The following is a 16587-nucleotide window of genomic DNA, read 5'->3' as shown; positions in this document are numbered from 1 at the left end:
AACATCATCCCTGAGCACAGAGAGAGGTCTGTTCCCACTTCCAGCACTGAGCTGGGGCAGGACCACAAGTGCGGTTGACACGGCCAAGGCTGTGCAGCAACTCCTGGGAACAGCTCAGCTGTTGAAAGGGTCACTCCTGAAGATTGCAGGGCTCCAAAATAGCCTCTAATCTCAGGCACCACGCAACTTCCTCCAAGCCAATGCCTCCACGGCTTCTTCTGTCAAGAGGCAGCAGAAGAGCACGGGTTTGAGTAGGAATGTGTGAAGCAAGCTTGGTGCTGAAAGGCCAGAAAGCGAAGCAGGGCTCTATGAAGTGCCAAGGTCGACAATCTGCCATGATTGAAAGGGCGTGATGCTCCTCTGGGAAAGAGGAAGTGAGAAGAAAGAATGTGAAGTGCTTTTTGAGCATCTTTGTCCTTTCTTTGGCTGATTTTCGATGTGGAAGCACACCTGCTCCCACCAACGAAGGCAGAGAGCACTGGGATGTGGGATATTTTCCAGGAAGGAGTGATTAACAGTTGCTCACGTGGGCTTTTGTGATGGAAATGGTTTCCCAGAGAACAAACAGAAAGCTTTCCAGTTAATTACCCATGTGTGATTTCTCCATGAGTAAACTCAGTCAGGTGGATTTGGGTTCAGTAAAGTGTACCTTAACAAATTCTAATAAGATTTTAAAATCCATTTTTTAAAGACAAGAAAAGTGAACAAACACTGGGTTTATTCAGTATCCCGTGACCTCAAATCTTTACAGTTTTCATTTAAATTCATGCTTATTTGTCAAATCACAATTACATCTTTGCATATGCGATATATACAAGAAAACAAATTATGTCTCTCAGGAATGTGTATTATATACAAAGAGAAGAGACAGAGGAGGACAAAAGAGATGTATCCCTCTTTCGTAACAGAAAATTGATCAAGCCACTTTGAGCCACACTTCCACTGCTGGAATTCAAAGTGCAATGCCCTGCTGCACCACGAGACAATATCCACTCCTCTACTGTTCCTGCAAGAGATTTGCACTAAAGCACAAGATAACCTTTGTTTATTTGCTGAAATATTTGGGAAAAAAAGAGTCAAATCTGAGAATGTCTTCTACATGACTCAGAAAGTTCTCATTCTCAGCCATGACTTCTTTTGTCCATAAGTAATTCATCGTTAGTAAAAGAGAAAAAGGTATGTTTTAATGGAAAATCAAGAGTGCTTTTGGTGACATTAATCAGCCCTTAAAAAGAGACAGACCTAAAAAAACCACATATTTTCCCACCACACCATGCTTAGAGGTGTAATTTATCTCTGACACAGCACTTTTGATCCGATCTCAGCATTCATATTGAACCAACAGTGCAACATCTTGTTCAGAACTGTCAAAATTCCTATGGAGCAAATCTTCAGCCTCTTCCAAAATCTGTATGAAGGCTGGGTTTGAGATTCAGAGCTACTCTCTAATCAAGACACCATAGACAAGAATACAATTTGAGGGAGGTAGGAGAGTGATGCAAGCTAATGTGCTCTAGCAATCATCCCAACATGTGATCTGAAATTTTCCAAAATACTGCCATGAAATTGTTACAAATACGCCCCACAATGGTCTCTGACAGGAGATAGCTGTGGCATGAGGCAACTGTTGGACATGATATGGGAGATAAAGAAGAGTGTGACACTGACAGTGTGATGAGCTTGCAATGGAATAACTAAAATTAGTTTCCATTCCTGCATCTGCCCAAGTCATTGCTGTATGCCTCGGTTCATGGCTGCTCTGGATTTCCTCTCCATAAATGGGCAGTTCCCAGCAGTGCTTTGTTCTGGTTTCAGATGGCACTGGAAATTGAAAAGATAGAACTAAAAGAAAGAGTGGGGAGAGAGAAGTGTGTCAATGCATTAAAACTGGGATGTTAGAAAGGGAAAGGGAAGAGGGAAGGAAAGAGGGAGGGCAAAAAGGAAAAGAAGGGAAGGGAAGAGAAGAGAAGGGAAGGGAAGGAAGAAAAAAGAAAAAAGAAAAAAGAAAAAAGAAAAAAGAAAAAAAGAAAAAAAAAAAGAAAAAAGAAAAAAGAAACGAAGAAAAGCGAAGAGGAAAAGAGAAGCGAAGCGAAGCGAAGAGAAGAGAAGAGAAGAGAAGAGAAGAGAAGAGAAGAGAAGAGAAGAGAAGAGAAGAGAAGAGAAGAGAAGAGAAGAGAAGAGAAGAGAAGAGAAGAGAAGGGAAGAGAAGAGAAGAGAGAGAAGGAAGAGAAGAGAAGAGAAGAAAAGAAAAGAAAAGAAAAGAAAAGAAAAGAAAAGAAAAGAAAAGAAAAGAAAAGAAAAGAAAAGAAAAGAAAAGAAAAGAAAAGAAAAGAAAAGAAAAGAAAAGAAAAGAAAAGAAAAGAAAAGAAAAGAAAAGAAAAGAAAGGAAAGAGAAAGGAAAGAGAAAGGAAAGAGAAAGAGAAAAAGGAGAGTCACAGGGAAAGGAGTCCATCCCTGTGCATTTGCACTACTGCAACCTGCTCTGAGCCGTGGGTCAGTGGCCATGAGGTGGGACGATAAACAGCGATAAGCAGAGATTCTTCAGCACAAAGCCTCAGCCACTGAAACAGAAAGAAGACTGAAAACAGCTGGACAGTGCTTTCTTGTCAGTGTCCTGTCAGTCACATTCACTGTGAGCACATGGTCTTGTTGTCCAAGCTCCTTATGTCTGGAAAAGCATCCATTTCCCAGTGTCACTTGGGAATTCTTTATGTTTAATTGGGAAACTTGGACTAGCATGCAGTCAAGTATATAGCTCGGTCTTGTCATGAGGGAATGATATGGAAAATTCTTAGATCCTTACATGAGAAGGATTAAGTCCTTTTTTCTTGTGTCTGGTTCTGCACATTTCAGCATTTAATTTTAATCTTCCCTTAAAATATATCAACACGAGTGATCAAAATTACATTAATGTGACTATGTCCAGCAGCACTATATTCAACATTGGCTTATATCCTGCAAGAGATGGGAGGCATCTCAAGAAATTGATTGATTTGTCTCCACACTCATTATCTGAAAATATGCAGATCTTCATCTGTGCGTATCTGTGATTATGTCCTAATGATATAAAAAAGACCATTTAAAATTTAGTGCCTTTAAAGGTCATATCATTTATTAATTTGGTCTAACAATTGAAATCCAATGGGACACGTTCAAAAATACATATATCAATGCATATCAATATGTGAGATCTTCACAATGAAAGTGTATTGTAATGCCAATTAACAGGCATGTTAACTGAATTATTATTGAATACCAGGAGTTTTGCCTCTGCTGCTTTCTTGTCACACTGAACAGTGTAGCTTAATAGAAAAGGGTCAAGAGAAAGTTTTAATTTTGCATTGTTGAAATTCCTTCTCTCATCATCCAGATATTTGGTGGCGTTTTGAATTCATCTGGGTGTTAAACTTTGGGCAACCATCAGTGACACTGACAGAAGCAAAACTCCTTGACAAAACCCTGCAGAGTTCTCCAGAGCTGTTCCTCTTTCTCAGCTCTGTTTGAAAAACAGCTTTCTTTAATGACAACTCCACTGACGTTTTCCCAAAGCCCTAAAAAGACAAAGCTCTTGAGAGTAATGAGTAAATAATTCCTTTGTTTCAGAATTTTTAATCTGAGTTGAGAATGAGTTTGAAGAAAATGGACTCCACTCATCAGAAATTATTTTGGTGACAACTTTGATTAATAACTCAAAATTGTTTAATTAACAACCTGACTACTAGGCAGAGCTGGAATATTTTCTGGTGGTTGGCTGATATCTCAGCATGAAATGGCTCTTACAAAGCCAACAGCTTGTAATCACATCAACAAAACATGAAGAAACATCAGACAAGCATGTCTAATATTTATTCTGTTTATTTGATGTTAGGGTTGGAATAAAAGAAAAAAAGGAGATTAAATTTTATGTGACAGTAGAAAAGACTAATCCACCTCAAAAACACTGCCAAAATACAGCCTTAGAAATTGAAGGAATTAAAATGTATGGCATTTCAGATTCTGTAATTCTAGGATTGGAATTATACTGGATAATTTAGGATGGCCATCAGCCTTCCTCACTTGTATTTCTCACTCAGTTGAATACCAAATTTTGTCTTTCCTACCACGCTTCTGGTTGTTCCTCAATTTAATTCACGAAACCTCCACATTTAAGATTGCAGCTTGGACTGCACATCTCCCAGTTTTTCTCAGAGTGCCTTGGCAGATAGGAGTGTCTTTTGAAGCGCGGATGGCAGCTTATCTCATTGAGAGCATGGAACAAGCCCCTCGCAGTCCCTGGTGTTAAAGGGCTCTGCTTATCAGGAACGAGTGGCAGAGTGCTCTGGCTCAGCTCTCAGTGCACTGCACCCAGGGGCACCACTTAATGTGACACTGTCAAACACCTCCCGGAGCGCTCAGGGCAAATTTCTCAATCAAGGAGTGTCCTGATGTGAAAACAGCCCCTTCTTCCTAGGCGTGGGATGCAAAGGTTGCTGGCTACCACTGTTGGGTCAGTGTATCTGTATGGTACATCCGCTTCTCTATCCAACAAGCAAGGGGGATAAGGAGGATGTGGGAGTTCTGGGGTTTCCCTCCTTAGCTGTGGTCATGGTCAGGATGCTTTCATTTGTTGCTGTGTCCCTTTTCTGAAACAGGAAGGATTCAATTCAAACGGTGTCAACCTTTGCTACTTGTGTTTCTATAATGATTTAAATCTGATTAATGAACCCTCTGCCACTGTAATGCTTTATAAGAGAAAGGAATATGCATACATATATTAAAGAGAGTTAATAACTAATATTATGAGATAGGAATTCATTTTATTTTATTTTTGTGTTGTGGTTTGCACCCCATTATTGTTTTCAATAGCCCAGCCAGATCAAGGTCTCACTTACTAACAACCGGGATTCCCATGAAATACAGACAAAAAAGCATAAGAATTGAGATTGCTGTAACAATTTGCCATCTAGTGGTCAACCAAAATCACATTCAGCTCTTATCTCAAGAAGAAAGCAAGTGTGGACCATCAGAATTGGGCTACATGCCTTGGAGTATCTGTTGTGGCCCATTGGCCAAGATATTTCCTTAAACAAAATGGAAAACCTTGCAAAACCAAACTCACCTCCCAGTAATTTAAGATCTGGGTACATAAAATTAGGACCTTGATTCTGAGGACATACATTTCCTTTAGTGAGATAACTCCCCTTTTATTCTTGCATATGGATGTTGCCATGTTGCTTTGTTGAGAGTTTTTTTTTCCCACTACTGTGCATCATTAGTACTTTAGGGTGGGAAGACTCAGGAAAATGAGGGCGATCAGATTCACATCCTCGGCTTGCTGGCCCAGACAGCACAATTCTTGTTTCAAGTAATGGGCCTAATTCTTCAGCCTATATGACTTCAAGAGAATTCAGTCCTATAAAGTGAAATTTGGTGGTGTTGATAGCTATTCCTCTTTGTTGCTTGATGCAAACTGGAAGGTATTTTCTCATATAGAATCATAGATTGTCCCAAGCTGGAAGGGATCCATAAAAATCATTGAGTCCAACTCCTATAATTGACAATATCTACAGGAAAATCTGTCAGTCCTCATTTTAGCAGTCTCTTTCATTTCACTGGTATTGCTCACAGGAGTAGGAGTTTCTGGGTTAATCTCTGATTTTAAAATGGCCACAAATTGACCTTGGGAAGTCTTGTATACTACTTATGGTGTGGAAGTTCTCTATTAAATGAGTTCAGTGTTAAAAAGACCATAATGTGCAGCACAGGTGACCAGATAAACTGGTGTCCTTGGCAGTGAAGAGCCAGAGATGCTTCCTGCCCACTGATATAAAGGATCAAGAAAGGTTAATTGCAGCAGACATGGGGATGTGACTGGAATGTGCGATAATTCTGCCATCCCCAAATGCTTCACGTATTTTAGCTGCCTGTCAGTGTATATCCGATGATACCATTGCTCGGATTCCAGGCATGTCTTTGAAAACTTTTTTGGCTTTTAAAAAGCTGGAAGCGAATAATCAGGATTATTAGATATTTCAACCTAGGATAAATGCTATTTTAACACATAAATGCTGACAATGTGCATGCACGTGCAGACTCACACTCACCCAGGCACACTCCCAATGTATTTACTTCAACATATATTCTACAGCTTTTATCGGAAGGGACGGGACTAGATGTAAAGCAAGCCAGATCTCCAGAATGCGTATTACTTGCATGGAAAGCTCTAGGATAGATTTGGTAACTTTTAAGATGGTAAGAGTCACATCACAATAGTCTTCTCCAGACTCATTCCACCATACTCTTCTTTTCTAGCCTCCTTCTACCAATATCTCATTAGCATCTAAGCTTGTGCACTGTCTCCTTTCCTCATTTTCATGGTAGATCTGGGTTCCAGTCCTGGTGGGGTCTCCAGAGCCCTTTCCATGTTCTCTTGTAGATATGCCAAACGCCTGTGCTGTTTTCCAGGTGTTTATCTTATACTTAAGGCTAATCAGCCTCATGCACAATCAACCCTGCACATTGACCTTTGGCAGTAGCACTCTCCTTTGTTGGCTGTGAACGTAACTTTCCCATTGTTTCTGAGGGTGGTTGCTGGCTGCTCTCCACTTGAGAACTTCAATGGGTTTCTTTCATGGAAAGCAGTGGGAATTTTCCATCCATTCCGGACAAACGTCTTAGAATTCACAATATTAAAAATTCCTTATCAATAGATGTCCCATATCTAACAAGCTCTGTGATAGCAGATGCTGCATAATATGTAGATCACATGCTTAAATTAAGTGCGAAGTAAAATGAAAGTTTTAATTTTCCATCAGATTATACATTCAGTTCAGAACTTTGCTGTCAGGCTGTGGGTTTAAAGATCAAAAATAATTTCAGACTACAGTTGTTTAAGGCAACCAGTGGACCATATATATCTCTAGGGATACTTTGCCTCTTGTTGCTTTTTACTCAGTCTTTTGCTGTACTCCAGCAACAACATCCATCATCTTGTAAAACTGTGAAAACAGATTAATTATAGTATAAAATGGGTACACAGAACATATGGCAAATGGTGGCACAGTCAGCAGGAAACAGCACTGGCCAACTACAGTATCGAAAAGATATAATATCAACATTTTTTTCTCATGCATAGGTCCTTTTTTTTTGCTTTTGTTCAGAAGTGGGTGTACATTTCTGTTTGTCCTATGGTTACGGTTACCAAACTCTGAATTAATTTCCTTTGCCCTGCAGCCATTTCTTGTATGATCTTTGAAATCAATGATTTTTTAGTGGTGCCAATAGGATTACATTCAAGGTCTAAATTGCACGGGATAGATTGTCCTTCACTTTTTCATCAGTAATATAAGGGCAGCAATTCGTCCCTTATTTTGCCCATTTAAAACAGTGTTCAGCAGCTGTAAGCAATTACACAAGAGAAGACTTCACACAGCATTGCTCTTCTTCTTTGGCCCTGCATCTCTTACAACTTTGTACAACCACTTTGTTGTTCTAGCCAGACCTCATTTACATGTCTGAGAACATCTTCCTTTAATCAATACAAGTGTAGTACACAAAGGGTTGCTTTAAAGCCACTAATTTCAGTTATACTATTAGGAACAGGAGCAGTCTCGAAGGAGCATCACTACACTGCACAAAATGTTCAGAGTCATCAGTACTGCAGATAGACAGAAAACCAAACTGCACTGACTAATTCTAATTATTTTTTAACAACTTAATGATAGAATTGTTTGTAATTTAGCGTTTACATATATTATTTATAGAATTTAATCGGAGAATAAATAATAATCATAGAATAATAAGATTTGCCTCTCCGAATGCTCTGTCAGTTTGTTCCTTTGGGATCTATGTCACTCTCAGGTGTATTTGATGCCAAGTCACCATCCTTAGAGGAACAATGCAAAGTTATACACAGCATGAGATAATTAAAGCAATTATTTTCTATATTTGCAGAGCTCGTCTGACTCAGGGGTTTTTTGATGACTTTCGTGTCCTCTAACAGAAGAATAATACACAAGGAAGAGGTTGAAATGTGGTGGTTGTCACATGGAAACAAGATTATGGCTTCCAACTTTTAGTTTTTTAAGGCCTTAGTTTTTAAGGAATATTCTCTCAGAATCTTGCAACACCAAGAAAAGTTTTGAAGGTCAAAACCCACACGAACACTCTTGATAAGCAGCGCTATCAAAGAGCGCTTTGAGGTGTTTTGTGTCTCCTGTGCATCAGCCAAGAACATCACAACTTCAAGTCCCAGTTCCACTTCCCACCAGTGAATGTCACTTCCAAACAGAAACTATCCCGTATCTTGGAGATACACATAAATAATCTTGGATTTAATTATTGAAGTTTGACTCTCCACAAACATTGTCTGGATCACAAAGAACCTGTGGGCTATTGTGATTAATCCAAAAGAATAGTTTTACCATAAGATGATGAAATGCTTTTTTAATACATGGCAGATAGCTTGACCATGAGCCTGATTTGAAAATAATAAATCACGGACCTGAGGACCCTGAGTCATGGACCTTCCTGGACTCCAAAGGTATACCTTGCCATTTGGCAACAAGGCTCCGATAAACTACAGATATTCAGTCTTCCGCCCCAAAATACACACCAAGCATACATGTGTGATCTCAACCATTTTCTGAGATTCACAGGAAAAGCACACAGACATCACCAGTGTTGCTTCATCTTGTACTTTAAGCAGCTCCAGAGATATCACAGAACCATGGAATCATGAAGGTTGGAAAAGGCCTCTGCAATCCCCAAGTCCATCCCCAACCCATCCCACCTTGCCCACTGACCATGTCCCTCTGTACTCCACAGTTCTGGAACACCTCCCTGGGGCTTTGTTTCAGATGCTTCGCTAACAATAATGTTTAAATCAAATCTGATTAAAAATATTATGAAGTATTCCCGTGACAATTGATAACAAATATTTACTCCCTCCCTTTTTCTATCCATTCATTTGCTTGTTTCCTCAGTCCCTCTCTCCTTCCCACTAGCAAACATATGTGAGTCAGTCCCTGAAGACCATGGGTGCTGGTGTCAATGGAAAGTACTTCAGTGGAAAACCCATTATTTTTCTCCATTAGCGTGACCCACTGCCTATGTCATCTCACGGCCTAAGTGTACAAACGCACCAAAGGCAAAGCACATTTTTTCTGGAGGAAAACCTCTAGGAAGTCCTAGTTTATTTCTGTTCCACTTCTGAATGAAGAAAGAAGACAAAGCATTTGAATTACTACATTATCTTTATTTGTAGAGAATATGTTTGTTGCTGTCAAAGCTCAGGACAGGTAAATTGATTTTGTTTTCTTCCGTTTTAAGAACATGTGTACCATCAGAAAAACACATAGAGAAATGAGCCATTTCCATGCAGAAGGGCTGTCCAGATCAGTAGTTCTCTCTGAGTCTTTCACAGATATTAATGCCCAAAATGGATGGAATTCCTGCACTGGCACAGCTGTTGGAATTAGTCAGTGCTAAAACAAAAACAAAAAAATGAAAATTTTTTCAGCGACGAGATTCCTTGTGTCCACCAAGGAAAAGTCTGTTAAATACACAAACACAATCCCCAATCATGGCCCTGTTCAAGTCTCCTGCTGGTCTCAATGGACACTGTAGAAAATTTTTATGGTGTAACACAAAGAAAGGAATCAAAGCCATTGATATGGCTTTAAATCACCTTTGGGCTCCTCATTTCCAGTCACAGTAATGCAGCAGGTATCATTGTGGGACCCCCATAGGTACCGCTGAATACAACTGAGCCCTCTGTGACACTAGACAAACCACTTTGGAATAGCTGTACTAGATATTTAGATGCCAAATGATGGCAAAACATGCTTTAATTAATTTTCCAAAGCATTCTGGAGCCTTACTCTTTCAGTTTTGCCAGGTAGTTTACTCCCTCTCTCCAAAATGGGACAATACGTCCCTGCCTCTCAAAGTTGCCATATGGATTTAGTTTTAAAGGAAAAAATGTTTTCTTTTTCCTACTTACGTTCACTCTTTGAAAGCTTGTAGAGAGGTAGACCCTTGCAGAGTTGCTCAATGGGTTTACCATAGCGAAGCCACTCTCTGATGCTCCCAAACATGGCATTACCGGATTGAAACTGTACCCACATAACTCGTGGAGAATAAATTTTTCTCATAGTCTAAGGATAAAATAGTAGATGTCATTAGTAACCTAACTTTGGTTTCATGTGGCTGAGAAAAATCCCTAAATCCTCTTTGAGAAAAATGCCTAAATCTAATATCTTTGTCTCATACAAAGCTCTAGCTAAGGAATACATGTTTTAAAATATTTTTTTCCAGCCTGTTCAGAAACAAATTTCACTAGATGCTATTTCTATCAATTCAGTTAAGCTGAGTTGTATTGATATTTAATAAACTGTTAATTGACTGCATAGTCAAGCAATTTCCAAATATGTTAACCCTTCCAGTCCGTAGGGGCGCCGTAAGAAGTGCAATAGCAAATGTGCTACTGTTGGACTGTCATAAGTTGTGCCAGAAAAATCACAGTTCAGTCAAAGTAAATTGATTTCTGAATTCTGTTCTGCAAATGAAACTATTTCAAATGATGTCTAACACAAAATATTGACATGTTCTGTGTGATATTTCCTTGAAGTTCTATTTTGTCAGATCTGTTCCTTCATTGCTAACCACTAGTAGACATTCCTAAGAACAGCAGGTCTTCTTAGAGCCCTGTAGCTTGCACACAGTAGACTTTTTTTTGTATACAGAATGAATTTTTCTACAAAATTACCTGTCTTTCAAAAGCCTGGCGTCCAATCTCTTGCAGCTCGGGGATGGAAGCTTTATCAATTTTCATGATGAAACAAGCATGTCGTGAAAACAGCCTTGTTGCAATATATCCCTGTGATAAAAAATAAAATAAAATAAAATAAAATAAAAAGTAATTCACTAAAAATGGTTACCAGTAATGTATGTTGATCCTTCCTCTTTAGGGCCATCTAGAAGAGACATAAGGTGGTTACAATGGCTATTGTAGAATGACTTCTTTGCATTTTCACCTTTGGGGAGTAAAAGAGAATTTAATGTCTGTCTGTAAGACTTGAGTGTTCTTTTCCCATGGATCCTGCTCCATTTGCAATACACAAGTGATGGCAGCCATTTCTTGACTGTCTTGCATTGAGGTCAGTGACAGTCTTCTCACTTTCACAAATGACCACCATGTCATCACAAGTCTCATAAAAATGCATCATCATATGTGTGAAAAAGAAATTACAGAAGAGGAGAAGTGAGGGAAATCTTCGAAGAAGTTGTATTTCAGAGCAATTCATAATGAAAGCACATCAACACAACTTATCTGAATTTACAAACATCTCCATAGAGATTGTTAGATTCTAGGCAGATTCTTAGATTTACTTACGTGCTGGTAGTCAAAAATGGTGTCAGAGGAGTACATGCCAGAACGGACATGGACATCAGCATAGTTCTTCTTGTTGTCAATGGTCATAGACCCGGTGACATATTCATTGTTAGGTCCCGGCAGGAGATAACTCTTTGGTAAAAAGCATAAAACCGTTGTTCATCTGGTTTGCACTTTTAAAGACACAGTATAAACCAAGAATATGTGCCAATAATCGTGATTGCTTCATGTAAGTGTGTAACCCTTTAACTCTCTAGAAATCTCAAGAGGCAGTTGAGGTGGGGACTAATTGTGGTAGTGGTTGAGTCACGGTGAGAGGGGAGGGGACAGAGCCACACCACAGCCCAAGGAGAATTATGTTATTATATTTATATTATTGTACATGGCAGCAGAGAAGGCTGCAAGAGTCTTCCAACTTCAGGCTGAGCCAAGGGGACCTATGTTGCCTGTATTTCTTGCTACTATACAGCTGTGCAGAATTGCCTCTTTGTCTTTTTGCCTCTTGTCATCTTTGGTTAAAGCTACTTAGTCTGTGCTTGGCAGTAAGCATTATTTTGGTTTCTTCTGTTCTTCCTATTATATTCCTCCCTTCCCATCAATCCAATGCATTTTAAAGTACATGCACAGTAGGCTTGCCAGTTTACTTACCTCCAGTGCAGAAGTTTGAGTCCAGAAGACTCCCAGCAAAATGAAAATTGCAGCCTGTAATACGAGAAATGAGCATTTCACCCAACAGAAACACTGGCCAGTGCCATATCAATGAACAAGGCGAGACAAAAAATTCGGTTCATAAACTGAGGTGAGCAGCTGTGCTGTCACTTTGAAGTATTACCCTCTCCACATGTGTGCTAGTTGAAAGCAATCACAGTTCTGCATTGTAATATTACTGATATTAGCTTTTTTTGCTTCTAGTAGTAAAAATGCAGAACAACTGCGGCATTATTTACATCTTTCAAAGTCATATGGCGAGTTAATTCTTAATTTGTCTCCACAATTGGAATTAATTAATCATAACTAAATACCTGTTTTGAACTGTGATCAGATTCTACATCCTCCACTGAAATAATGTTCTTACTGACTTCAGGGAGAATTCCCAATGAACAACCAAAAAAAAAAAAAATCCAAATACATAGATCCTATTAGTCCCAGTATTGCACCACTACTCAGAACATCATCTTTTCTATATTTTAATTTTAAAATGAACATTTTATAATATAAATTGAATAAAAATGTGTATACTTACAAATGCCTTCATTTTTCTTTCAACAAGAGGCTGTGGAGGATAGGAACTCAAGAAAACTCCAGAGACCTTCAACTTTTATATCATCCAGTAGGTGTGGGAAACACTTGACAGAATTGTTCATTGACCACAACAAGTCCATATCTACATGCCAGAGTATCTCATATCTGAAATTTTGGGCTGGCATAGATAACCAGATCTCGATATGTTAAAAGCAGTCAATACATCAGCTTTTGTGTGATTAATCACTCCCCAAATAGCTATTGTTTACTGGTTTAAACTTTAGTGGAATTTCCACTCCTTCTATTTCATTTTTTTTTTAATATTTAACAGGATATTTTCTAGAACAAAAGAACATCAGGAACAACTCTGCTATTCATTCATACAATATGCATTTTGTCTTCTGAAAAACAACTCCTAAAAGCCTGATAGTCTTCAAAGAAATCCTGGAAAAAAATTCCAGCACCACGCATGCTTACGTGTCAGCTGAACAGACCAACTTTTCAGCCATTTCTTCCATCTAGTATGTGCATGATCTTTTCTAACAAAAAGTATTGCTAATTTTTGACCAGACACCACGATATCTATCAGATGCACTGAAATTAGTGACATTGATAGAAGTAACAATTTTGCTGCACAGGCACAATCTGTTTACTGATTTTCTCCTCAATGCAAGAAAGAGTGATATGAGACTTCAGAGAGTGTGTTCACATGTGGCCACAAGAGAAGCAGGATGCAGATTCCTCCTTTACAGCTACAACTGTATCTCATATCAAAAGTCAATGACCGTGGGACACCTCCATGAGTATTCTCCTGTGATAAAGACCTTGCCTGGGCTCCTCATTTCATAGAATCATGGAATCATTAAGGTTGGAAGATCATCTAGTCCAACTATCAGCCCATGCCTGCGACTGCTCTACACCATGTCACTCAATACCACATCTAACCTTTTCTTGAACACCTCCAAGGATGGTGACTCCACCACCTTCCTGGGCGATCTGTTCCAGTGCCGACCACTCTTTCTGAGAGGAAACTTTTCCCAGTACGCAACCTGAACCTCCCCCTGGCACAACAAAAGGTCATTGCCTCTTGTCCTATAACTCTGCACCATTCAGTGCACATACCTTGACCAATCACACATAACTTAAATGTCTTAACTGAGTCCTATTCCCTTCTCACAAAATGAGAATCCAGCCCAAAAGCCAACAAATTGCTGTCATCTTAGTTACAGAATCAGAGAATGGTTGAGATTGGAAGGGATCTTTGCAGGCCATCTGCTCTTATGCACTTGCTCCAGCAGGGTCACCAGAGCTGGTTTCCAGGACCACATCCAGTTGGCTCTGACGATCTCCGATGAGGAGACTCCAGCATGTCTCTGGGCAGCCTATGCCAGCTCTCTGTGATCCATACAGCACAGATGTGCTTTCTGATGCTTAGATGGAACCTCTTGTTTTCCAGGTTGTGCCATTTGTCTCTTGTCTTGGCACTGAGCACCACTGGAAGGAGCCTCAGTCTGTCTTCTTTGCATCCTCCATTTAAGTATTTACATAATTTGTTGAAATGTCTATTAAGCCTTCTAGTTTCCAGGCTAAACACTGCCAGCTATTTCATATGAGAGGTACTCCAGGCCCTTCAGCATCTTTGTGGCCCTACACTGGAATCCCTTCAGTACATCCAGGTCTCTCCTGTACTGTTAAGCCTAGAACTGGACCCAGTATCCCAGGCACACCTTCACCTGGATTGAACAGGGGAAAAAGACCACCTCTTTTAAACTGTTGGCAATACTTCGACTAATGCACCCAGGAATACTGCTAGCCTTCTTAGTGGCAAGGCCACATGGCTAGCTCATGGTCAACTTGGTGTCCACTAGGATTCCCAAGGTCTTTTCTCCAGATCTGCTTCCCAGCTCGGGGACCTAGAGGTTGCTAAATTCCTTCACGACAGGTATAAAACGTTGTATTTCCCTTTGTTGAACTTCCTGAAGTTCCCATTTCTCCAACCTGTCCAGGTCCCTTTGGTCAACAGAATGCTCTTCCAGTGAATCTGCCACTTCCTCAGTTCTGCATCAACTGCAAACTTACTGAGGGTACACTCTACCCCATCATTCAGATCATTACTGAAGGTATTGAACAGCCATTAATCAACTGAAGAAAGGGTGAAAAAGGTCATCCAGGTCTACAAGTAAGCCTCAATATAAAAGTAAATTGCATGCATTTGCTTTACACCACGCAACTCTACATGGACAGTGTTATCTCCAGTGTAACAAAGCTGTGCTGCTAAGGAATATATCATAACATAAATACGAACACACATGAAATTGTGACAAGCGTAGTTAGATTAGTTTAAATTAGATTAGATTGTTGTTGCCCTCCTGTTGAAAGCTGGCCCTGCCCCTTCTTTTCAAATGGTTATTTGTTTGCAAGATTACAACCTTTCACAGCAGGATTCATGAACAAGCCCAAATGAAAAGCTTTAATAGGTTTAAAACTAATGTTAAATTAAATTTCCAGTATTCATTATGTCTTTATATATTAATTTCTTTCGAGAAACTGCCATGGCACTAAAGCACGAGCTTCTGCTTTCCTAAGCCACACATGAGAGTAGATTAATCAGCAGTATTTAGTGAAGGAGATATGCAACAGTGGCTGTGTTCTCATTATTTCCACTATATGTTGAAAGGATTGAACTTCGCTGATCCTCTCAAGTGAGGCCGAAAATAAAAGGTTACTTTCTAAAAAGCATTTGACTAATTAATCTTACTGCAAGAGAGAACACACTTCTAGTTGGCTCGTGTCTGTAACTTCAAATCCATAAATCTCCCAGTAATCTATCTGAAATTATCATAGAATCGTTATAGTTGGAAAAGACCTCTAAGACCATTTAGTCCAACCATCCACCTACCACCAATACTGGCCACTAAACCACGTCCCTCAGTGCCACATCTCCACCTTATTCTTCAGTGCCTCCATGGATGGTGACTCCAGCATCTCCCTGGGCAGACTGTGCCAGAGCCTACTGCTCTTTTGAAGAAGCTTTTCCTAATATCCAACCTGAACCTCCCCCGGAGCAACTTGAAGCCATTATCTTCCATTCTCTTGCAGAACTCCTCCATGACCCCAAAATTTTACAATGGTATCCACACTCGCAAAGCAGTCTGTTTCAGATCATTTTGATCTAAATGAAGACTTTCAAACTTTTCCCCACATGAATGGTAGTGATCACTAGATGATCTTAGAAGTCTTTTCTGACCTTAATGATTCTATGATTCTTAATGATTCTATGCAGTCAGATGTTACGCTTGCAGTCAGATTGGTCCTATTAGCACAGAGAAGCTTATTCAGAAAAAGGAATGTATTCTTACAGCACAGAAATGTATATTGTTGCAAAAAACTTATTTCTCAGCTCATTTCATAAGGCCAAGTATTTTAAAATACATTCTAATTTGCCTCAGTAAGATATTATTAAGTTACTCTTAGTCTATGTGATGAAAATTACAAGAAGAATTTGATACATTATTTGACACCACCATCCAGTAAAAATCGTTTAAACAAGCAAACCTTGACTATCGTATGAAAAGAATACTTGTATAACTTCAGTTCATGTCTGATAACCAAACAGGAATTTCAACATACAAGGGAGAGAGATTTAATCATGTTAATGCGGGAATAATGCTATCAAAACAAACTTTCTTGGTGACTAGTGCTTTTTTTCATGTTCTTTGATAAATATTTGCTTTATCAGGGAGTGAGTAGGTAGTGGGAGGAAAGTAAAGAATGAAGCAACGCCTCAAAGAGCAACAAAATTCTCTATGCTTATGTTTGCATTCAGCTGGGCACGCCAGACATGGGATCAAAATGGGGTGACATAGTCTAAAAAAATCCATGTTGTCCATGGATGGGGCAAGCAGAATTTGTCAAACTCAGTAGTTAAAAAAAAACAAGCTCCTAGGATTAATCCACCAATAATTTCTGTA

General features: G+C 39.4%; 1 protein-coding gene across 1 annotated transcript; it reads right to left on the bottom strand.

The window, feature by feature from the left end:
- Positions 1-9283: 9283 nt before the first annotated feature.
- Positions 9284-12629, bottom strand: GKN2 (gastrokine 2). The gene is made up of 6 exons (XM_010723078.4): positions 12618-12629; positions 12023-12076; positions 11375-11506; positions 10748-10858; positions 9983-10136; positions 9284-9464 (listed from the first exon to the last, which is right to left on the bottom strand). Exons 1-6 carry the CDS (start codon positions 12627-12629, stop codon positions 9376-9378), a joined length of 552 nt encoding a protein of 183 aa, XP_010721380.1. The 3' UTR covers positions 9284-9375.
- Between the last annotated feature and the right edge of the window lie 3958 nt (positions 12630-16587).

The sequence above is a fragment of the Meleagris gallopavo genome, chromosome 24, assembly GCF_905368555.1.
Source record: "Meleagris gallopavo chromosome 24, MGAL_WU_HG_1.1, whole genome shotgun sequence".
Lineage (NCBI taxonomy): Eukaryota > Metazoa > Chordata > Aves > Galliformes > Phasianidae > Meleagris > Meleagris gallopavo.
This window is presented reverse-complemented; position numbering and strand designations above follow the sequence as displayed.